At 42.3% G+C, this 22,957-nt stretch overlaps 3 protein-coding genes across 3 annotated transcripts in view; 1 reads left to right on the top strand and 2 right to left on the bottom strand.

Annotated features, from left to right (window-relative positions):
• BLOC1S6 (biogenesis of lysosomal organelles complex 1 subunit 6) overlaps window positions 1-22,957 on the bottom strand; it is a 71,301-nt gene that overhangs the window by 14,932 nt on the left and 33,412 nt on the right. The window contains exons 2-3 of the mRNA XM_080807887.1: window positions 9,246-9,378; window positions 586-1,097 (exon numbers count right to left, since the gene is read on the bottom strand). Coding sequence (XP_080664013.1) covers window positions 586-667 — 82 coding nt within the window. The 5' untranslated portion in view covers window positions 668-1,097; window positions 9,246-9,378. The remainder of the gene's footprint in view (window positions 1-585; window positions 1,098-9,245; window positions 9,379-22,957) is intronic.
• Window positions 3,085-3,513, bottom strand: LOC308346668 (large ribosomal subunit protein eL22-like; the record flags this gene model as incomplete). Its single annotated transcript, XM_080809717.1, has 2 exons — window positions 3,085-3,333; window positions 3,367-3,513. The coding sequence occupies 2 exons, from the start codon at window positions 3,511-3,513 to the stop codon at window positions 3,085-3,087; spliced, it is 396 nt and encodes a 131-aa protein (XP_080665843.1).
• On the top strand, window positions 17,489-18,430 carry LOC308346667 (large ribosomal subunit protein eL20-like; the record flags this gene model as incomplete). Its single annotated transcript, XM_080809716.1, has 2 exons — window positions 17,489-17,522; window positions 17,979-18,430. 2 exons carry the CDS (start codon window positions 17,489-17,491, stop codon window positions 18,428-18,430), a joined length of 486 nt encoding a protein of 161 aa, XP_080665842.1.

The raw sequence follows: 22,957 nt of genomic DNA, 5'->3' as shown, positions 1-22,957 counted from the left end.
AACACATCTAAAGCCCTGCAGCCTTCCTCATTTGGGGTTCCTCATCTGAACAGAAACTGTTTTGACTGACTACTTTCTCAATTCTCCTAAGGATGGTACATAAGTAGTACCATTCAGGATTCCTGGCAAGACAAGTTATTACAGTCAATGAATGCCTTTGGGTATTCGGGCTTAAATCTCTCCAGGAACTCAGGCTGAGAAAGCTGCTGGAGGAATGTCAACACGCAAGACAGCACTTCATGAGTGTGTGGGTCAATAATATTTGGATACCTCAATTCTCTGAACGACAAAACCGATCATCTTTCTGACAGACTCATCCTCAACTGCTAACATAACCAACAGCCAACAACGTGCTGGAGTCAACACCCAAACGCAGAATGACCTCACCATCACCCGCCCCCCCAAACACCGCTTCCCCTCCAGACTTCGTTTCCCACTCATTCAGCTCCGCACCGGGGCGGACGCGATGCCCCACTTCCGCGATGGGGCCAGAGCCTCAGAGACCAGCAGCTCTGCCGCGCGAAGGAGCCGGGGAGACCCAGCCACTCGGGTCCCGGCCGGCCGCCCCGCCCCCACTGCACGTACCCGGCGTCAGCTTCCCGGCCTCGAGGCCGTGGGGTGGCCCTGCCAGGACCCCGTCCGGGGACGTTGGCCCAGGAACACTCATGTCCTTCCCGCTGGGAACAGGGAAGGGGCAGTTGCGCAGACGGTCAGATGCAATAAGAGAGGACCCAAGGCATCCAGCGCTCAGCCGGACAGAAGCGGCTGTCGCACCCGGAAATGACGAAAGCGGAAGATGGTGTGACCGCGGGTCCGCCCCCCTTTTGTAGCCTCCACCTGCCGGACCACTACCCGCGGTGCTCGTGGGAGTCCGCGCTGACGTCGTAGTCGGGTAGAGGGCGCGCTATCATTAGAGTCTGCGGAGCTGGGGTCGTGTTCTTGCGACCGGTGGTCGCGGAGCGGGCGAGTCGCGCGTAAGGGAAGAACTTAGTGTTGAACGTGATCGCGCAGTCAGGCTTTGTTCACCGAAGCAGGCACAGCTTTTCAGTTTGTCCGTGATACGGGAACGCTTTAAGAACAAGGACTGCGTGGTTTTCCTGCGGGTTGGAACATTAAAGAAAAAGTAAAAGAGTGTTTAGCTCTTTGAACTTCATACTTGCTAATTGGAGATTTGCCAGGATTCCGGTCTCCGCTTGTTGATTGTAGGTGAATGATTTTAAGGCCTGGGTTGCAGTATCTACTGGACAAATTGATCCAAATTACCGGAAACTGCCCATATAGAGATCCTGCGGGATGATGTCATGATTTTAATGAAAAAACTCAGAAATGGGTAGAGGCAGCCTCAGGCCAAATACAAAGATCAGCTATTCCCTCCCTACCTTAGACCATCTCACCTTGAGTGTAATAATGGCTTTCTGATGTTGCACCCCCAAATTGCCGGTTCAGTGTTTTATGGGGCAGCCAAAAAAAGTTTTTTTTAAATGTGGATTTATGTCAAGCCTCAGAAACATGCACCTGCTCCCCATTGCTCTTACCAGTGCATTCACACCCTTTTGGTCTCCTTTCCTCTCAAGATCAGCTCCTTACTACCTGTGGTAAGCAGAATAATGCAACCCCCCCCACCCACCCAGCAAAATGTACACAGTCTTAATCCCCAGAACCTGCAAATATGTTAAATTTCACCCACAAAGAATAGTTAAGGTTGCTAACCATTTGGATCCAAAACAGATTATTCTGGATTACCAAAATGGCCAATGCAATCATAAGGGCCTTCAAAATGAAGAGGGAGGCAGAGAGATGTGACTATGAAGAATGATTAGAAAAGCTTTGCCCGCCAGTTCTGTGGTAACCTCTAGAAACTGGAAAGACAAGGAAGTGAAATTCATCCCTAGAGCCTCTAGAATGGAACTCAGTCCTGCTGACTCCTTAATTTTACCCCAGTGAGACCTGTGTTAGACTTCTGACCCACAGAACTATAAGAAAATAAATTTGTTGTTTTAAATTTGTGGTAATTTGTTACCATGGCAATAAAATAATGCACTACCCTTCAAACATCCTTTGTTCCTTCCCAACATACGACTAAAACTATGCCCTTTGATGTCTTCAGTGTTCTTGCTCATGTTTCAGCCTGGAATATTCTCTTCAAAGTCCTACTCATCTTTCAAGGCTTGATCTAAATAATACCTTTAAAATAATTCACAATTCCCCTCCCCTTTCAACTTCCAGAAATTATAGTAATAATCTTTTCTCAACTACAAAGCATCTTGCTATTTAGCACTTAATCCATTCTTATATGAGTTATTTCCTTTGACTTCCTTTTATTAGATTTTAAACCCTGAGCCGAAAGTCTTACTCAGAGAAAACCATAATGAATTTTCAATAAATGTGTACTGAATGAATGAAGTATTGATTGTCCAGAGCCAAATTCCAAATACCTATCATCTCCAAAGTCTGAATCACACAAGATGGCAATAAACTGCCTGGTAACCCTAGCTGATTATTAGTATTATCCCAACTACATATTAAGGTCCTTTAGAAGAGACCTGTGTCCTACCAGTTGTCTGTAACCTCTTTATCTCCTAGCAGAGTGTTAAGCATATTACTTGGATTTTAAAAGACTGGTTGTTTGAACTGTCACACCCTGCTATTTTTATTATCTTGTCCTCTCTTCTCTTTTGCTTTCAGGTAAGATTCATGTTAGAAATTTTGATGAAGTTTCTTTTTCAACATTTTACTTTAATAAAAAAGGCATCAGCTAAAGAGACAAGGAGGACTTTCTGCCAGACCCATCTTTCTTTTCTCCTTCTCCTTGTCCTTCTTTCCCCTGCAGATTTCAGCTCAATACATCAACTGTTTGTTGAAAATCCACTGTGTTCCACCCTCCATTATGCAGGTACTGTGCACCTAACACTGCATTTGAGAGAGAGCTCAAAGCACAAGATTAGAATTTGATGCTGAAGAAGTAAATTCATTGAGTCATATATGTCTTTCAAAATATCTTTCATCTCCCCATTGGTAGGGGCTGTCCTCTCTCTCTCTCTCTCTCTTTATTTGAGAACTCATGCAAAATATTCCAAATGAGTTTTAATCTTCCTCTTCCTCTTCCTTCTCCTGGTTCATCTGGAAGTAACACAATTCATAACTCTCTTTGCTGTTAGCAACTACACATAACCAATCACCTTGATTATTCTTCAAATATTTTTTGGTGAGATATTTCAAATGCCTTTTAGAAAAAGACACCTCAGAAGTTACAGAAATCTTGCTCTTGCTCCTTTTAATGGTTGCAACCCCTCCACCGAGATTCCCAGCTCTTCCATTCACTTCTTTTCTTTTCTTTTTTAAGTCCAAGCCTGTTTATTTGGTCACCTTGATTCTCTCTTGCAGAAACAGCTCAAAATTGGCACCATCCATGATTCCATCTTCTAGAGGGTGAGTGCAGTCAAGGGTAAGCTTCAGAACTTGGTGTTTTTTTTTTTGGCTCCCTTTCACTAAAAGCTTTTTCTTGGGCACCATGGCAGCAGTGGAGACAGAAAGGGGCCATTCTCTTTTATGCTTCAATCCATTCCAAATACCTCAGTTCCTAAGATTGGACTAGACATTGTAGGGTGTTAAAAAAAAAAAGAGGGATAGAAATTCTGGTTCCTGTCCACCAAGAATTTATATTCTACCATTTAATGTAGTAGGCTTGGAGAACATGACAGTAAAGTGCTAAATTATGTGGAGCAGATCTAGAGGATTGTCAAAGGTATAATGATGTCATGTTAGTTTCCTACTGTTGCTATAACAAATTACCACAAACTCAGTAACTTAAAACAATACAGATTTATTATCTGACAGTTCTGGAGGTCAAAAGTTCACAATCAGCCTCAGTGGGCTAAAATCAAGCTGTTTGTAGGACTGGTTACTCTGGAGGGTCTGAAGAAGAATCTGCTTCCTTGTCTTTTCCAGCTTTAGAGACTGCCTTCATTACTTGACTCCTGGCCCCATGTCTCATTGCCATTTCTCCCTCTACTACCATTGTAGAATCACCTCTTCTCCCACTCTGATCCTCTGGCCTCCCTCTCAAAAGGACCCCTACGATGACATTAAGCCCCCCTGCATAACCTAAGATAACTTCTCCAATCTCAATGTCCTTAAGTTAACCACATCTGCAAGGTACTTTTTGCCATGTAAATCTGTATCACAGATTCTAGAGAATTGAAAGTGGATACCTTTGGGGGCAGGGGCCATTATTCAGCCAACCACAAATGCACAGTTGTATAGGACACAATTGGGAAGTAACTAGAGAAATTTTTTTAAAACTTAGAAGAGGAAATGAACTTAAGCCAAACCTTAAAGGTCAGATAAAATGTAATGTGCAGAGAAAAAAATAGTGAAGCTTTCCAACAGGAAGAAAACACCACAAGTGGCAAAACAATACTTCAGACTCAAGGACCTCAAGATGCTGGCTTTGGGGAAAACAAAACTAACACAGATTCAACAGTTAATAGAAGAACCTAAAGAACCTAACAGGAAAAAGGGGTTGTATAGTCTTTTAGAACAAAATAACTTAAGAAAACAAAGGATAACATGCAGTGTAGTCATATAACTCTGAAGAAGTTGGTCCAAAGAAATGATGTCCAGAAAGAGTTAAATACTGTATGTATTCATAGCAAAAGGAAAACATGCCCATTGGTCCTTGAAATCCAAAAGAGAAGGATCAAATATAATGTAATCCATTAAAGCCATTTATTCATCTCAATTTTGTGGTTTTCCTTAAATTTTCTTACATCCTTTATTTTTGCTAACTGAAAAGGAATACGTAGGTAGGGGATTCAGGTAAAGAAAAAAATGTTCACATTAAGACTTTCTATTCCTTTTATTGATCAACGATGTCCTATATTTAGAACGCTCTAAGATTGATAAATCTACTCCCAGTTTGACCTACTTCTCTCACAGGATTTGCTTCATCTTCCCCTTTATTTTTCTCCATCCTTTTCCAAAAACAAAAGAAAAATGGAGGAGAGGGGACAAAAAGATTTGAGTGAGGGGGTGCTTGAGTGGCTCAGCTGGTTAAGTGGCTTGCCTTGTCTGCCTTTGACTCAAGTCATGATCCCATGGTCCTGGGATTGAGCCCCTTACTGGGCTTCCTGTTCAGTGGGGAGTCTGCTGCTCCCTCTGCTCTGCACCACCCCCATGTTCTCTCCACCTCTCTCTCTCAAATAAATAGATAAAATCTTGAAAAAAAAAAAAAAGAAAAAGATTTGAGTGAAAAAGATGAAGGAACCAGGGCCTACAGAGAAAAGGGATGATAAAGGGAAAGATAAACAGGAGAAAGACATTACAGCCCATGACCTTTTGGTTCTGGTGGATTAAAGCATAGCAAATTTGAACACACTCACACAAGGTATATGCTCACAAAATAATAAAAAAGGAAAGAAGGAGGGGTGCCTGGCTGGTTCATTTGGTAGAGTATGCTATTCTTGATCTCAGGGTTGTGAGTTGAGCCCCACAGTGGGCATAGAGATTACTTTGAAGTAAATAAAATCTTTTAAGAAATAGAAAGAAAGAAAGAAAGAAAGAAAGAAAGAAAGAAAGAAAGAAAGAAAGAAAGAAAGACAAACTGAAGATAGGAAATCAGAGAGGTTGGGGTACTAAGGAAAACTAGTTCACCATCTTACCTATGGCTAACCAATCTAAAGGGTTGCTCAAGCAATTTTAACCACTTTTCTCATATATTTACATGAGAAATATTCTTTTACAGTCACAAAGTGCTAAAATATTTCCACTTGGTGCAAGTCTGCTGCATTTTCCATCATTCTATGAAAATTAATAAAGGAAAACTTCACTAAAGTAGAGTCAGGAGACTAGAAGGGGAGAACATTACTACTCAGTTACAGGAAGAATTGTCAATTATAGGTCCCAACAGAAGAATCTTCAACAGGAAGAATCATCAATTACATGCCCCAACAGAGAAAAATGTACACTGCATCTCCTATAAGAAATCAACTACTGCTGCAATTCAGCCAATGAGAAACTCCTCACACTGAACTTTTACTTTCCTCCAAGGGACTTGTTCTCAAAACGATCCAATTTCCTCCTCCTTCTCCATAAAGTAACATTCTTCTTTGTTGGATTTTCCTTTGGTTATTGATGTAGTATGTATCCCTCCCATTGCAAGTCTTTGTTATTCCTGCATAAACTCATTTTTTGCTGGTAAAATAACTGACAAGTTTTCTTTTTAAGGTGAACAGTTCCTTCCTTGCACTAGGTATGGATTATTTCACCAACACATTCTCTTAACCTTGTCACCAAATGTTTGTAAGATATATGCAGAGGTCAAAAGCAATGGGTTTTGAAATGTTTTAAATAGACTGTATTTTATTTTTATTTATTTATTTTTAAAGATTTTGTTTTTAAGTAATCTCCATACCCAACGTGGGGCTCAAACTCACAACCCTAAGATCAAGAGTCACACACTCCACTAACTGAGTCAGCCAGGCACCCCTAAACTATTTTGAGAGATTTTAGGTTTGCAGCAAAATTGAGAGTAAATTTTTAAAAAACCCACCCCCCCAATCCAGTAGTTTTCATTAAGATTCACTCTTTGTGTTGTATATTCTGTAGGACTGCACAAATATATAATGACATGTATCCACTACTATTAGTATCGTACAGGGCAGTTGAACTGCCCTAAAAATTCTCTGTGCACTGCATAGTCATCCATCCCTCCCCCAAACCCTGGCAATCACTGATCTTGTTACTCTACAGTTTGTCTTCATATATTTGGAATCATATAGTATGTAGAATTTTCACATTGTCTTCTTTCGTGCCGTCATATGCATTTAAGTTTCCTCCATGTCTTTTTGTGGCTCGGTAACTCATTTCTTTTTGGCAGAGAGTAATATTCCATGGTCTAGATGTGTTGTCAAAAACCAACCTCCATGCTTCAGAGCCAAAATAAAAGGCGAAGACAAAGTTTGGGATAAAGAGGCACAAAATCTTTATTGCTCTGGCCAAGAAGGCTGCAGCAAGCCATGGCCTTCAAAACCTGCAAGCCCACCTAGAGTCAGGAGCTGAGGCTTTTATAAGGAAATACAGGGTCTAGCTCGTTGTGACCGGAAGTGCTTACATTCTACTGGCCTCCTTCCGCTTGTCTGGAGGGTTGGCACCTGCTTCTTGAAACAAAAGGCTAGGAAGGGAGGAAGGGAGGTTTGCAGAAAGAAGGAAAAAGACTATTTTAAAATCGAGCTTTGCTGAAGCCTTAGTGCGGCCATTGTGATTTTTGTTCAACTTTAACCCATTTCAGATGTATCACAGTTTATCCATTCACTTATGGAAGAACATCTTGGTTACCTCCAAGTTTTGGCAATTATGCATAAAGCTGGTATCCGTGGACAGATTTTTGTGTAGACCTAAGTCATTAAGCTCCTTTGGGTAAATACCAAGGAGCAAGATTACTGGACTGTAGGGTAAGAGTGTGTTTTGTTTTTTAAGAAACTGCCAAATTGTCTTCCAAAGGGGCTGTTCCATTTTGTATTCCCACTAGGAATGAATGAGAGTTTTTATTCTGCACATCATCACAAGCATTTGGCAATGTTTGTGTTCTGGATTTTGGCCTTCTAATAGGTGTATAGAGGTATCTCATAGTTGTTTTAAATTGTATTTCCTAATAACATATGATGTGGATATTTTCATATGCTCATTTGCTTCTGTTTATCTTCTTTGGTGAAAGTTCTGTTTAGATCTTTTGCCATTTATTTATTTGTTTATTTATTTTAAAGATTTTATTTATTTGACAGAAAGAGATCACAAGTAGGCAGAGAGGCAGGGAGAGAGGCAGGGAAGCAGGCTCCCTGCTGAGCAGAGACCCTGATGCAGGGCTCAATCCCAGGACCCTGAGATCACGACCTGATCTGAAGGCAGAGGCTTAACCCACTGAGCCCCCCAGGTGCCCCATTTGCCCATTTTTAAATCAGGTTGTTTGTTTTCTTGTTGAATTTTAAGAGTTCTCTGTATATTTTAAGTAACAGTCCTTTATCAGATATGTCTTGTGCAAATATCTTCTCCCCTTCAGTCTGTGGCTTGTATTCTCATCCTTTTGATATTATTTTAAAAATGAAAACTTGAGGGGCACCTAGGTGGCTTAGTCTGTTAAGTGTCTGACTTCGGCTCCGGTCATCATCTCTGGGTCCTGGCCAACCCCACATCGTGTCAGCAGGGAGTCTGCTTGCCCCTCTCCCTCTCCTTCTGCCTCTTCCATGCATGCTCTCTCTCTCTCTCTCAAATAAATAAATAAATTTTAAGTAATGAAAACTTGGGCACCTAGGTATGGTTAAGCTTCTGCCTTTGGCTCAGGTCCCGGTCCCAGGGTCCCGGGATCAAGTCCTGCATCAGGTTCCCTGCTCCAAGGGGAGTCTGCTTTTCCCTCTGCCTGCTGCTCTCTCGCTCTCTGTCTCTCCCCGGTTGCCCCTCCCCCCATCTCTCATGACTAAATAATTAAAATCTGTTTTAAAAAAAAAATGAAAACTTGAACAGAACCTAGAACAGAGGGCAGGCTGTCTCCTCGAAAAGAGGGCAGTTTCTCAAGTCTCCCACAACAGCACCTGATTCTTTTTGACATTTATGCGTGGGGTACCTTTCTGAAAAAAGTGCAGCAGTGGAAATAGCAAAGGATGTGATGTCAAAAGATGTGTTTCAATCATAACTAAGACTTTTATTAGCTGTATTGGGATTTTTCTTAATTGCAAGTGAATTAGTCTAAACTTACCAAGCCAAACAAGGAATTTATTAACTCACTAAACTTGAAAATCCAGGTTAGGGGTGCCTGGGTGGTTCAATTGTTAAGCATCTGCCTTTGGCTCAAGTTATGATTCCAGGGTCCTGGGATCAAGCTCTGCATAAGGCTCCCTGCTCTGGAAGCCTGCTTCTCCCTCTCCCACTCCCCTTGCTTGTGTTCTCTCTCTCGCTGTGGCTCTGTCAAATAAAGAAAGAAAGAAAATAAAGAAAATCCAGGAGTTGATCTGGATAGCTATATTCATTTCCCCAAATGAAATCAAGAATATCTTTCTCCCTCTCTCTTTCATTCTCCACTGGACTTTCCTCCATGTTGGCTTCAGTCCAGCAGTTCTCTCTGGAAAACAGCTCCAGGTTTTCATAATTCTTACAGTTCTCAAGTGAAGCCACCTCACTCCTAGAATTCACTTATTTCACTCTGTTGAAAACAAAAACAAAACACCTTGCATTACTTGGATCACAACACCTACCTGTATATCAGTCTCTGCTTCCAGAGGCTATAGAAGATCCTGATGTGCCAGTGCGGGTCACGTGTAGTGGAGAGAGGAGGAGCCCCTTGGTGACAGTCCTGTTAGGAGTTCTAGAAAGGCACAGGAGTAGTTCCTTAAAGGAAAATTACAGTCCTATTACCAAAAGGAGGAAGGAAATTGGCCCAGCCAAAGCAACAGATGTCAACTATATCAGTTATGAGATTTGAATTAAGGCACTTAACCTCTCAGTGCCTCTGGTTTGGTTTGTTTTTTGTTTTTATTTTTATTTTTATTTTTTTGTTTTTTCATCAGGAAAAGAAGTCGGAGGGCCTCCTGGGTGGCTTAGCTGGTTAAGCCTCTGCCTTAGGCTCTGGTCATGATCCCAGGGTCCTGGGATCGAGTCCTGCACCAGGTTCCCTGCTCAGCAGGGAGCCTGCTTCTCCCTCCCCCTGCTTGTGTGAGCTCTCTTTCTCTCTCTCTCTCTCAGACAAATAAATAAAATCTTAAAAAAAAAAAAAAATTCCAGTGAATCATGGCACCTGGGTGGCTCAGTCAATTAACCGTGTCTGACTCTTGGCTTTGGCTCAGGTCATCATCTTAGGATGGTGGGATCGAGCCCCATGTCAAGACATGCTTAACACAGAGTTTGCTTGTCCCTCTCCCTCTGCCCCTCCCTGCCCTTGCGTGCTCGCTCGCTCTCTCTCTCTCTCTCTCTCTCAAATAAATAAATAAATAAACAAAATCTTTTTTTAAAAAATCCAATGAATCAAGTTATTTTAAAATTATTGCCCTAGTCTTTGGCCTTCCTATAAATTTCCTATCAACATGTTTTAAATTATCTTATGAAAGTGACATCTTTAAATTTATTCACTTACCTTCATCTTTTAAGTTGTTTTTCTAAACTGCTCATTTAATGTACTAGATGAAAAAGCACATTTAAAAGCATTAATTTTTATTAACAGCTGTTAAAAACAAGACAACAGTCCCCAAACAAAGGCATTGAAGCCCCAGGTCACCAAACCAGATGTAAATACATTTTTGGCTCTCCCAGAAATGGAAGTTTAAACGAGTTCAATCAGAAACCACCGGTGAGCACTAGTTAGGCCATGTACCTGGGAGACCTCTACCATCTCCTAAAGGAAAGTAACTTTGCAATAAGCAACAAACAGTAAGCAATCTGCTTTCTCACCACTATAAATTCCCAGGTCCTGCTCCTTTCTGCCTGTGAAAGTCTTTCATTTTGTACAGCTCCTTGATGCTCCTTTCTGTCTGCTAGACCGGATGCTGCCCGATTCAAATTGATTTCTGCTCAAATAAGCTCTGAAAATATTTAATATGCCTCAGTTTAACTTTTAACACAGCTAAAGAGTCATTTTCCTTTTTAAGGTTTTGGAAAAGTCTCTGTTACGTGTTCTCATGGGGAACAATGAACTCTAATTTAATTTACATAAAGAGATAAATATAATCTGTCTGTATTTCATCATAAACCTGGCAGAACTAATTCCTTAATGTCAGTAACTACAGCAGGATTTTGCCAGTTCTGGTTGCCCTCAGGCCTATTAAGTAACAAAATTCAACCAAGTGTATTTGAAGACCTAATTGGTTTTGGTCAACAATTCACGGGTCAGACAGCACCCCATCTAGCCAGCAGAGAGGTGCTCTGAGGAGGTGTCCAAAATGGAAAGATTTTTACAGGCAGAGGGTGGGGACAAGAAGGTTACTAGCAAAACAAAAGGACTGTTCCAGAGGAAGCTGTTTGCTAGGGGAAAAGCCAGGGCTCTTCTCATGCATGTTACCTCATCTTTCTTTGGGAGGATGGAGAGGACCCAGGCGACAGACTCCTTGGCACTGACGGAAAGAAACATTTCCTGACTGACAGGTGAAGGCCATGTTTCTTTAGGAGGTTGAAACTGCCATTAGATTGGGTATTAAGCTCTGGTTTGGGAACTCGGTCTAAGTGACACCATTTGGGGCCTTCGATTTTCCCTTTTATAACAATTTTCCCTTCTCAATTACATCCCACTTTGAGATGTGATCAAACATGATGGCCTTAGCACCACTCTCAGCTACTGCTCTGCAGTTCCCAGGTTCTGTTGCCCCTTTGTGTGGTATCCATAACTCCTAACTTTTTAGAATTTAGCCTTTGTGATATAGGTCATGGTTTCTGGTTCACAGTCTTTAAGTTGGCTATTTTCCTCATTCCTTACATGTACCACCCTTAGGGAGAGCATTTGCTTGGTGGTTAGCAGCTGTAAACTATTTAAGGCTTTTGAGAGAATACAATGCCCCAGATTATTAGGATTACTATAAGCAGGGGAATTCCCAATACTTGGAATGTGCTTTAGAGCCATGGTCCCTAGGGCCTATGCCAATCAAAATCATATAAGCCAGAAAAAGACCCCTTAGGAAGAGTCCCCTTTTTTAAGCCAAACAGTTTTAACTTCCCCAGGAGGGTAAATCCAGGCTTAGCACGCGGTGTTGGACCCTGCACAGAGACCTCCCTGATGAACTAATTTTAAGGCCTCTTCTATTATTCAGGACAATTTAACCAGAGAGTCTAAGGATTTGTGTGGGACAGCTATTGCTTTAGCAGCAGATTTTGTAATGATTTTAAGGATTAAGGAGAAGTTTTTTTGTGTGGTTTTTTTTTTGGTTTTGTTTTTATTTAAGGATTTTATTTATTTATTTGACAGAGAGAGACACAGTGAGAGAGGGAACACACGAGAGGGAGTGGAAGAGGGAGAAGCAGGCTCCCTGCTGAGCAGAGAGCCCAATGTGGGGCTCAATCCCAGGACCCTGGGATCATGACCTGAGCCGAAGACAGATGCTTAATGACTGAGCCATCCAGGCACCTTAAGGAGAAGTTTTTGATCAATGCTTCAATTTGCGTTTATGCCTAACCAGGGAAATAGGGACCTGTCAAAAGAAGTGTCCTTTTTAACTTAACAACGTCAGTTTAGAAGAGCAACCAACGAGACTGTCACCAGCTAGACCCCAAGACCTGACTTATACTGCCCACCTGCTTATAGCCACCAACTTTTGTCCCACATTTTTCCTTACGTTCTTCTTTCCAGCTAATCTCTTAACTTGGGCAAGAGACCTTAGGAGGCATGGCATCCCATGCTGGAAACTGAAACTGACCTTTAAGCAATAATGGCTGCCTTGACAAGACCTCCACCTGGCCCAGACCACCCAGAACAGTTCAAGCTCAACCCTCAACTCACACCTGTGCAGATGGACCATGGAGTGACACACAGAGTAATGACTCTCGCCTTTACCTCATTATAATGCCAAAATCTCTGCACAAGGAGCGCATAAGCCTCCTTGACCTAACATACAATGTACGGATAGGTGTGTTTCCTTCAGACGCACACACAATTTTATGTCCACCTCTGTGTACAAGGATCCCCATGATCTCTGTATTTGCTGCAAATAAAGTTTATTATATGTGACATCTCCACCTGGTATAGTTTCTCTCTGTGACTCACCAAAGGAGCAAACTAATGTTTGTTCAGTTACAAGAGGTCTTATTTTGCTTGTGAAAATTAGAGGCGCAGTTAGATTCTTTTCCTAGCCTGAAATAAAAGAGGTTACCGTCCCTCCTTAGCAATGACCTGGGAGATACAGCTGAGGATGCCATCCTTTTGGGCCAGTACCAGAAAAGGACGGGAGAAGAAAAAGAAAGGGTTTTATGCTTAAAGTGTGATGTCCTGATCTGACGTCTTGGGAAGTAGTCTACACGTGGATGTCAGCTACTCTTCTTCCGGGTCAATTTGATTTAGAGATCTCCCACATCTTTTCATTTTGGAGCAGTGTTGGTGGTCAGGAGCACTTGGGAGAATCCCTTTAATGGCCTGAGGCTGTTTACCTCCGAGGATGTTTTACAATACCAAATTATTAGACTCTAGACTATAAAAGGCAGGTTTCCTTTCATTAGGATCCAAGAAGACTTCTTAACTTGTTGATGACAGGCTTGAGCATAAAACATTAGAGATTTATAGCAACTGGTCATATTGGCATAAAACAGCAGGGATCCAAAGAAGGTTGTATACTGATAGAATTTCTAGAGTTTTGTAAGGTTTTGTTAAGACTCCTATGATTTGTCCAGTGAATGGGTGCCTTGATCCCTAGAGATGATGGAAAGTATAACCCAAATAGGAAACATAGCCTTTAACAGTTGTTTTGTTTTGTTTTACTGTGAGGGCATCAGCCTTGTAGCAAGGAAAGGTTTTAGCCCATCCAGAAAAAACACAAATACAGTAACAAGTACACATTGATAACTCCTACTAAGTGGCAGCTTAATAAAGTCCAATTGCAGGTGTTAAAATTCTACAGAAGTCTCTACACTTTTGTCTATTCATAATCTGAGTCATCTTAAATATACTATGGATGGGGAAGGAATGCAAAAACCGAAAAGTGGGGTTTGTCAAGGAGCCAGAAAGAAGCAAGCAGCTGTCTTGGGCTTCTCATAGCCTGACTGTTTATTGAATTTATAACCACTCTGTGTCTATTTTAATACTAATTTTTTTCAGTTGCAGACTGCTGCCATAACACAAGGACATTACGATGGCAAAAGTGTGGCAATAAGGGGCCATGTGTACAGCAGAATGGACTTTGTGTACATGTGCCACAATCTTACAAATATAAAGAAGGGAAAGTACTATTTATTTGACAATATTTTCTATGCAAATTTACATAGTGAATAAACCTAATTAGTTTTACAACTCTTTTGGAATATTTCAGGTCAAAAAGACTTTTTTTTTAAAGAATTTGATTGGAGGGGTGGTCTGGGTGGCTCAGTTGGTTAAGGGTCTGCCTTTAGCTCAGGTCATGATCTCAGCATCCCTGGATCAAGTCCCCTATAGCATAGTGCTTCTCCCTCTGACCTTCCCCCCATCTTGTGCACTCTCTCCCTCTTTCAAATAAATAAATAAAATCATTAAAAAAAAAAAAGAATTTGATTTGGGGAAGTTTGTTAAAAATGTCAAAAAAAAAAAAAAAGGTTTGCAAGCACTTATCTAAATAGGATCATGGATCATTATGAAATGATACTTAGAGGGTAAAGAAACTTACAAAACCTCATCAAAAGCAGACTAAAAGTCCAAGAAAACTTCGTTCTTTTAACAGAGATAAGACCAAATTTTAACTTTGTACTGGTTTAATTTTGATATAAAAACATTATTTTTATTAAATTTATTTTAATCTTAGCCAGCTTGACCACACATTAAAATTTTTTTAGGATTTTTTTTTTAATAAGCCACTGATTTTTGTTTTCTATATTCTGATCTTGTCCCATTGTTACTAAAACCCAAGTTCAGCTGCTCAACCTCGAAAGCCAGTAGTTGAGAGACAAGTGTTGGTCAGAAAGGAGAGGTTGCTAGGGGCACCTGGGAGGCTCAGTCGGTTAAGCAACTGACTCAGTTTTGGGTCAGGTCATGATCTCAGGGCCCAAAAATGGAACCCTTTGAGGGGCTCCACATTGAGTGCAGAGTCTGCCTGGGATTCTCTCTCCCTCTGCCCCGCCCCCTGCTCGTGTGGTCACATGCTCTCTAAAACAATAAATAGGGGGCACCTGGGCGGCTCAGTGGGTTGAAGCCTCTGCCTTTGGCTCTGGTGGTGGTTCCCAGGGTCCTGGGATGGGGCCCCACGTCAGGCTCTCTGCTCAGCAGGGAGCCTGCTTCCTCCTCTCTCTCTGCCTGCGTCTCTGCCTCCTTGTGATCTCTGTCTGTCAAATAAATAAAATCTTTAAAAGAAAAAAAAATAATAAATAAATAGATAAATCTTAAAAGAAAAAAAAAAAAAGAAGGAAAGTTTGTTTTACTCATGAGGCCAAGCGACCCGGGAAGATGGTGGACTAATGTCCAAAGATGGTCTCCAAGTCTCCAACCAAGCATGGGGTTTTTAAGGGGAAGGCACTGAGAAGTGGTAGGATTGACGTGCTGGGGAAGCATTCTTAGTGTGAGCCCAAGTGGACTTGCCAGCATTAGGAAAGGCTGTTTACTAATGTGGTCCACCTTGATCTTCTAGGAATGCCTCGTTCCTTGTTTCCCCAGGGTCAGTGTTGTGTTGCAATCTCAAGAAAGCTATGATTAGTCAGGCTATACGCTAGAGGACCCAGGTCAGTGGATTAGAAGTATGTGGCCTTTTTAAAGGGCTGGGAGCACAGTTACACTGTGTTTTCATTTCAAACAAAACTCATTTTAGGACAAAATTATTGTTGTTGTTGTTATGACTACTATTACCATTATTTGTGGGGCATCCCAATTAGGTCTGGGCCGGTGGTGCATGTGGTGAAAGGATTCACCCAAGGCAGAACAAAAGAGACGGAAGTTTATTGAATACACCGCCTCAAGGCAGTGGTGGGCAGGACAGCAAAGGAGACACTGTGACAGGGCAGTGGTGAAGGACCACAGTTATAGGGTAGAGTGAGTAGGTATGAGAACATATGGAATTTTCCCTTTTTTGATAATCTTAAGAACTGTGTCTGGTCACTGAACAGTTAGGGCCTATGGCAACTTCGAGGAGGGTCATGTAATGAACCTGTTTGCATTGCTCCAGCTTGTTGCTTAAAAGGGGCCTCTAAATTATCATCATTATTATTATTACTGAAAATATCTCTCATTTTCCTGGCATAGGGAGATGTTTCTCTTATTATTTTTAGTAGTTTTAATTACATATTAATTAGAATTTTTAACCCTTTGAAACCTTGGTTTCTAATTGTGGGGGCCAAGGGCAGGTCCCCCTAAGACAGGCCACTTTGGCATGAACATTATTTTGAGTTAAAAGCAATTAAAACCCAGAAGACTCGGGGAAAACTCTTTAGGTCCCCCTTGACTGCCTGCTTGTACTAGGAAGAGAGCTTTTAACAGAGTCTCTTTACCTAAGTAACCTAGCTCCATCACAGGGCAGCTTTTGTTTTCCAACATCTCCTCTCACCTTCCTGCTAATGGTCTTTCTCCCTTTTGTATCCCAGACTCTACCCCTCTCCTTAGCTTATACAAACATCATGCTGCCTCACTGTCTTTGGAATTTCCATTTCTGTGTGGAAATGCCTGTACATATAGCATTAAACTAGATTTTCTCCTGTTTATGTGTCACATGTCAATTTGGTTCTTAGTCCAGCTAAAAGGACCTCAGAGGGTAAAGAAAATTCTTCCTCCCTGACACACTGAAAACTAAGTAAGTGATTGCACTCAGTCTGTCATATAATTTTTTACATTTGCAAATTAATGAATATTTAAAATTTTTAGAAGCATGTCTTTTTAACTTATCTAAAAGTAACATATTCAAATAACTTTAATTTCTCTTTAATAGAAAGCCAAAAGTAGATAAACCTATGTTTAGTAATTAGTATTCTAGTATTTGTCTTATTTGGACATAATCTAGATGTTTAATGAATTTAGTTTAACTCTTAGCAAAACTTTTAAGAATTTTTTTTAAAGGTTTTATTTATTTATTTGACAGACGGGGATCAGAAGCAAGCAGAGAGGCAGGCAGAGAGAGAGGGAGGAAGCAGGCTCCCTGCCGAGCAGAGAGCCCAATGCGGGGTCCGATCCCAGGACCCTGAGACCATGTCCCGAGCCGAAGGCAGAGGATCCAACCCACTGAGCCACCCAGGCACCCCAAAACTTTTAAGATTTTAAGTTGCCAAAAAAAACTGGGGGAAACTATTGTTGGAGAGGGCCCTGACCTCTTACCTGAATCTTTTTATTTAATCCACTTGTTTTTTATTTTAACAATTATAGTTAGATTGCTTCCAAAAACTTCATGAAACATTAAACAAAGTCAGTCATTATTTTAAGCCATTTTTTTGTTGATAGATCTTAGAAGAGATAACAAAATTATTTGGCAGTAAACCCATATAGATAAAAGTTTTATATTTGGGGTGTCTGGGTGGCTCAGTCATTGGGCATCTGCCTTCGGCTCAAGTCATGATCCCAGGGTCCTGGATATAAGCCCTGCATTGGGCTCCCTGCTCAGCAGGAAGCCTGCTTCTCCCTCTCCCACTCCCTCTGCTTGTGTTTCCTCTCTGGGTATCTCTCTCTATCAAATAAAATCTTTAAAAAAAAAAGTTTTACATTTAGTGTTCATATAAGGATCCTGAGATCATAACTCCAGTGGAAGATAGACACTTAACCTGAAGACAGACTCTTAACGAACTGAGCCACCCAGGCGCCTGGCTAAAGCTTTTCAAAAATATACTATGGCTTTTTGTGAGTGGGGACGAGAGCAGAGAGTGCACCATGAAGGCCTCAGGTATCATTTCAAGAGTACAAGGTGAGGGGCACTGCCTCCCCACCCCCAAATGCAGCCCTCCACCCCCCTATTGCATACACATCTTTGTACCTCATCATATTGTTGCCCAGGCCGCTTCTGGTACTTTCATTGTGGGATTGTTGGGTGTGATGGTCAAGAAAGAATTCTTGAGATGTTTGATGTTGTTTAACAACTTAGTAAGTTTACTTAAGTGGTGTGGGGTCAGGACAGAAAGAGCTGCCTTTTTCTGGTATGAAGCTGGTGAGGAAATGCTTAGCGCTCCGGGGGGGAGGGGACATGCAGGAAGTGTTAAGAGTGTAAATCTCTTCTTCAGATTTCTACCTCTACTTTTGCAAGATTTCTTTGGCACTTATCGTTCAGCTCAATATTCCTCATTGATGAGATGTACAAGCAGTCATGCGACCCTTTAAGAATGTAGCGGCCAGCCCCTATCTGATCCTTGTCCAAACTATGCAGACTACCGGTCAGCCTTTGGGGTTCAAAGTGAACATTTTTCTTCTTCTATTGTTCATCACTTTGTGTCTCAGCAGAAGGAGAAGAAGAAGGCTTCAAGGGAAATTGCCCACTGTGGACGGGTGTTCAAGAAATCCCCCTTATGGGTGAAGAACTGTGGCCTCTGGCTGTGGTATGATTCCCACAGCGACCCCCACAACACCCACCAGCAGTACCGGGACCTGAACACTGTGGGCGCTGTCACCCGGTCCTACCAGGACATGGGTGTCTGGCACTGTGCCCAGGTCCACTTGATCCAGATCACTAAGGCAGAGGAGATTGGAGCCAGCAAGCACCGCCTAATGGCAGTCAAGCACTTCCAAGACTTCAAGATCAAATTCCTGCTACGCCATGAGGTCCTACCTTGCCAGCACAAGCCATGCTTCACCACCAAGAGACCTAAAACCTTCATTTAGAGGCAGAACTCCCTGTCCCCAGGTCTGCCCAAATCAACTCCTTGAAAAACCAAAAAAACAATAATGGATAGATAGAGAGATAGATAGATAGACAGACTGATAGCTAGCTAGATTTGTGAAGAAGACCCTTAAGATTTGTATTTGTCCTTGGCAAGTCAAGTTTTAAGTAGACTTTCCCTCTTGTTTTTACTTGGTAAGTATTACTTCCATGGAATTTGCATTTTAAGGAGATGGACTAGATTAAGAATTCCTAGAAAAGACGAGGCAGGACACTGTATTTAGTATGAAGGTATGGGGTGGGCAGGGGGAATGCAAACACTTTCTAGAAGGACTTTCCTTCTCTTTAGGCCAGAATTTTTCAATACTTAGAGGCCTTTTGAGATGAATAAGCGAGGTTTTGGGATTGGTAAAAGGATTGGTCTTTGAATTGTTTTCGGAACCACACTTCTGGTCCTGTACCAACTAGATTGTAAAACACAGAGAGTCATTTTTCGTTTCTCAACAAAACGAACGTTTTTCATTTTTCTTCTTTTCCTCTGGGTACATTTAGCTTAGGGGAGAAGGTCTTTAAAAAATTTCTTTTTAATCAGTGGGCACCCGGGTGGCTCAGTCCACCAAGTGTGTGTCTTCGGCCCAGGTCGTGAATGCAGGGGTCTAAGGATAGAGCCCCAGATTGGGCTACCTGCTTAGCAGGGAGCCAGTTTCTCCCTCTCCATCTAGCTTCTCCCTCCCTGGCTCGTGCTCTTTTTCTCAAATGAATAAATAAAATCTTAAAAAAAAAAATAGGCACACTTGATGGCTCAGTCAGTTAAGTGTCTACTTTTGGCTCAGGTCATGGTCTCAGGATCCTAGGATCAAGCCCTGCTCCTTGCACGATGGGGAGCCTGCTTCTCCCTCTCTTTCTGACCCTCCTCCTCCCTTGTGCTTTCTATCTCTCTGTCTCAAGTAAAACAAAAATTTTTTAAATAAAAAAATAAAAATAAATAAAAATAAAATAGGCATCCCATTCTGTTTAATTTGGGAAGCTTTGCTTTCAAGTGCACTTCTTAAATGAACAAGTTTGTCTAATTGAACATTTCCCATAGTGGCCTCTGTAATTCTAGTTTTGTTGGTTTTTGTTTTTTTTTTTTAAGACTTTATTTATTTATTTGACAGAGAGGGAACACAAGCAGGGGGATTGGGAGAAGGAGAAGCAGGTTTTCTGCTGAGCAGGGAGCCCAATGAGGGGCTCGATCCCAGGACCCTGGGATCATGACCTGAGTTGAAGGGAGACACTTAATCGACTGAGCCACCCAGGTGCCCCTATTCTAGGTTATTTTTAATAAAATTGTTTTATCTTGCTAGATATCTACAACTTCCAGGACTATGGTTCTTAGACACAAAACAAGCAGGCACACCAGAAGGTAACGTGCTTGACTCTTCAGAATTTAAGGACTTCATTAGCTAACCCTTTGGGTTTTTTGGAGCCAAACTAGTACCTAAAAGGGGTGTGTGGCAGGGTTGTGGATTGTGTGTGTTTTATAGTATACCTTGTGGCACAGACGTTTTCTTGAGGTTGGTGGGTGACCTAGTGTCAATCTAACCCATTCCGTGACCAACTTATCCTATCACAGGAATCTTCTTTTTTTTTTTTTTTTAAGATTTTTTTTTTTTTAACTTATTTATTTGACAGACAGAAATCACAAGTAGGCAGAGAGGCAGGCAGAGAGAGAGGGGGAAGCAGGCTCCCTGCAGAGCAGAGAGCCTGATGTGGGGCTCGATCCCAGGACGCTGGGATCATGACCTGAGCTGAAGGCAGAGGCTTTAACCCACCGAGCCACCCAGGCGCCCCCTATCACAGGAATCTTCTTCAGGTGGCTCACTCTCTAACAGCCTTTAGATATGTAATACGAGCCCACCAATTTTTGCAGCTTCATAGCCTCTAAGATCTGGCTAGCAATAGCCTTTATTTACACAGAATAAGACAGACACACCTCCTCCTTAATATCATAATAGTACTGTGTCCTGGCCAAAAGAAGGCCTTGTGCACACCACCACCAATTTCCATGGAGTCTTGCTGGGTTTTCCACGTGGGGAATTGCGGTCTAAAGGTTTAGAGGCTTGGCTCTGCCAGCTCAGTAGGGCTCCAGCAAACATGTCAGCTCTGTTGGCTCTGGGCATAACTGTCTGTCAGCAGAGCCAATTAGACGAAGAGCTCAAACACAAAACAGAGCAGACCTGAGACCAAGAGCAGCTTACCCTTGGAAGCCCCAAGAGAGGCAGTGACTTCAAAGGGATTTGCAGATACCACACCTGTGATTCTCACTCTCTCCAAATGCTGCTAGAAAGTGTGCTGTGGATCCCTCCACTGCCACCAAATCTTGTCAAATAACAAAATTCAACCAAGTGAATTTGAAGACCTAATTGGTTTTGGTCAACAATTCACGGGTCAGACAGCACCCCATCTAGCCAGCAGAGAGGTGTTTTGAGGAGGTGTCCAAAATGGAAGGTTTTTTACAGGCAGAGGGTGGGGACAAGAAGGTTACTAGCAAAACAAAAGATTGTTCCAGAGGAAGCTGTTTGCTAGGGGAAAAGCCAGGGGTCTTCTCATGCACATTACCTCATCCTGGACAGGACCCAGGTGACAGACTCCTTGGCACTGATGGAAAGAAACATTTCCTGACTGACCAGTGAAGGCCACATTTCTTTAGGAGGTTGAAACTACCATTAGATTGGGTATTAAGCTTTAGCTTGGGAAATCTAAGTAACACCATTTGGGGTCAGCAATTTTTTTTCTTTCTTCTTTTTTTTTTTTTTAGAAGACCCATTCCTTACCTTTTCCTTCTCTGCTCTGTGTCACAGTAATCTGTGTTCCCTAATCCCTGTGTCATGTGGCTTCCAGCTCAGTTTGGCTAGTGGGGGACACTGGGAGGGACTGGAGGCTGGGAGATTGGAAGGCGAGAGTAAAAGAGAAATCAGGGTCTTTCCCCCTCTTTCCTCTCTGCCTCAGGAAGCAGCTCAGCTGGTGCAGTGATCAGTTCCCCTGGCGGGCCATGGCTTCCAACCGGAGAGTTCTACCATGGATTCCTACTTCGTCAGGTACGTCAGTCAGAGTCCAATCACAGGAGAGAGAACGCACCCAGTAGTGTGAAGGAGGAAAGTTTAGTATGAAGAAGTATTCACTCTAGCAGACACTGGAGTACTACAGGAGTGGCAGGTAAGAAATAAAGAGAACTCTAAACAATTTTAAAATAGCAGATACAAAGAACAGTTAGAACCTGGCACAAAGAGAATGAATCCAAGTACATCCTTCCCAACCTCACCAAACTAAGAGTTAGATCTTACTGGAGACAGAATTGCCATGGCTCACTGGATGGTGGTGAAGATTGCTAAGGGGCCATGCCAACAGAACTCACTGAAATACTGAGGACACCCAGCCCCAGGCTGGTGCTTTCCCTTGCTACTCACTGCAAAGCCACTCCAGGGAATGCTGGGAGAAGCTGCCTGCAGGGAGGTGCCATGTGCCACTGGCTAGGCGATCCTGCAGAAGCTGGGCATTGGGAAGCAAAACAGACTATGGGAGCACCGGTAAGACAAGCACAGGTCATGAGGAAGAGGGAGGGAGAAAACAAACCCCCAAACTTCTCCTGAAATGTTTCTTCGGCGCCTCCTACTGACAAAGCGTAATATTATGCCAACCGACAAAGAAGTCCTCAGAGTAGTGTTTACAGGACCTGTTTTAGTTTACTATTGCTGCATCATATATTACCACAAACTCAGTAACTTACACAGTAACTTACACAGTAACAAACAGATTTATCACCTCCCTCTTTCTGTGGTTTAGGAGTCTGGCTCATTTTGTCTGGGTCCTCTGCTTAGATCTCACATGCCTGAAATCAAGGCATCAGCTGCTGCAACCTCATCTAGAGGCTCAGTGAGGAAAGGATCCCCTTCAAATTCATTCAGGTCGCTAGGAGAATCCAGTTCCTGACAGGGAGGTAGGACTAAAGCCTGTTTCCTTGTTGGCTGTTGCCTCAGGACCACTCAACAACTGGAGGCCTCTCTTGCCATGTGGTCCCCTCTACAGGCCCTCTTAAACTTTGAATCTCTTATCTTAGGAAGAGTATAGTCTCTTTTTAGGGATCAGCCAAGTGCCATGCCCACCCAGGAAAATCACCTTTTTTATTAACTCAGTCACCTGATTTAAGACATAAGCTATATTTGCAAAAGTCCTTCATCTTTGCCATCTGATGTAATCCAATCGTGCATGTGAAAATCCATCATGATCACATTCTCACCACACTTAAGAGGAAGGGATTACACAGCATATATACCAAAGAGGTAGAGATCTTGGGGGCCATCTTAGAATTATGATGATGCAGCATAGATTTGGGGTGGAATAACCCTAACTCCTGGGTTCCAGAAACATTACCTCCTCTCCAGCCAAGAACAAAGCCACTGTCCACCGTTGCTAATCTCTGAGTTGCCTCCCCGTGCCCTGCTGATTTTTTTGGTTGTTCCATCACCTATATATTATGACTTCCTGTG

The sequence above is a fragment of the Martes martes genome, assembly GCF_963455335.1.
Source record: "Martes martes genome assembly, chromosome: 7".
Taxonomy (NCBI): Eukaryota; Metazoa; Chordata; class Mammalia; order Carnivora; family Mustelidae; genus Martes; species Martes martes.
This window is presented reverse-complemented; position numbering and strand designations above follow the sequence as displayed.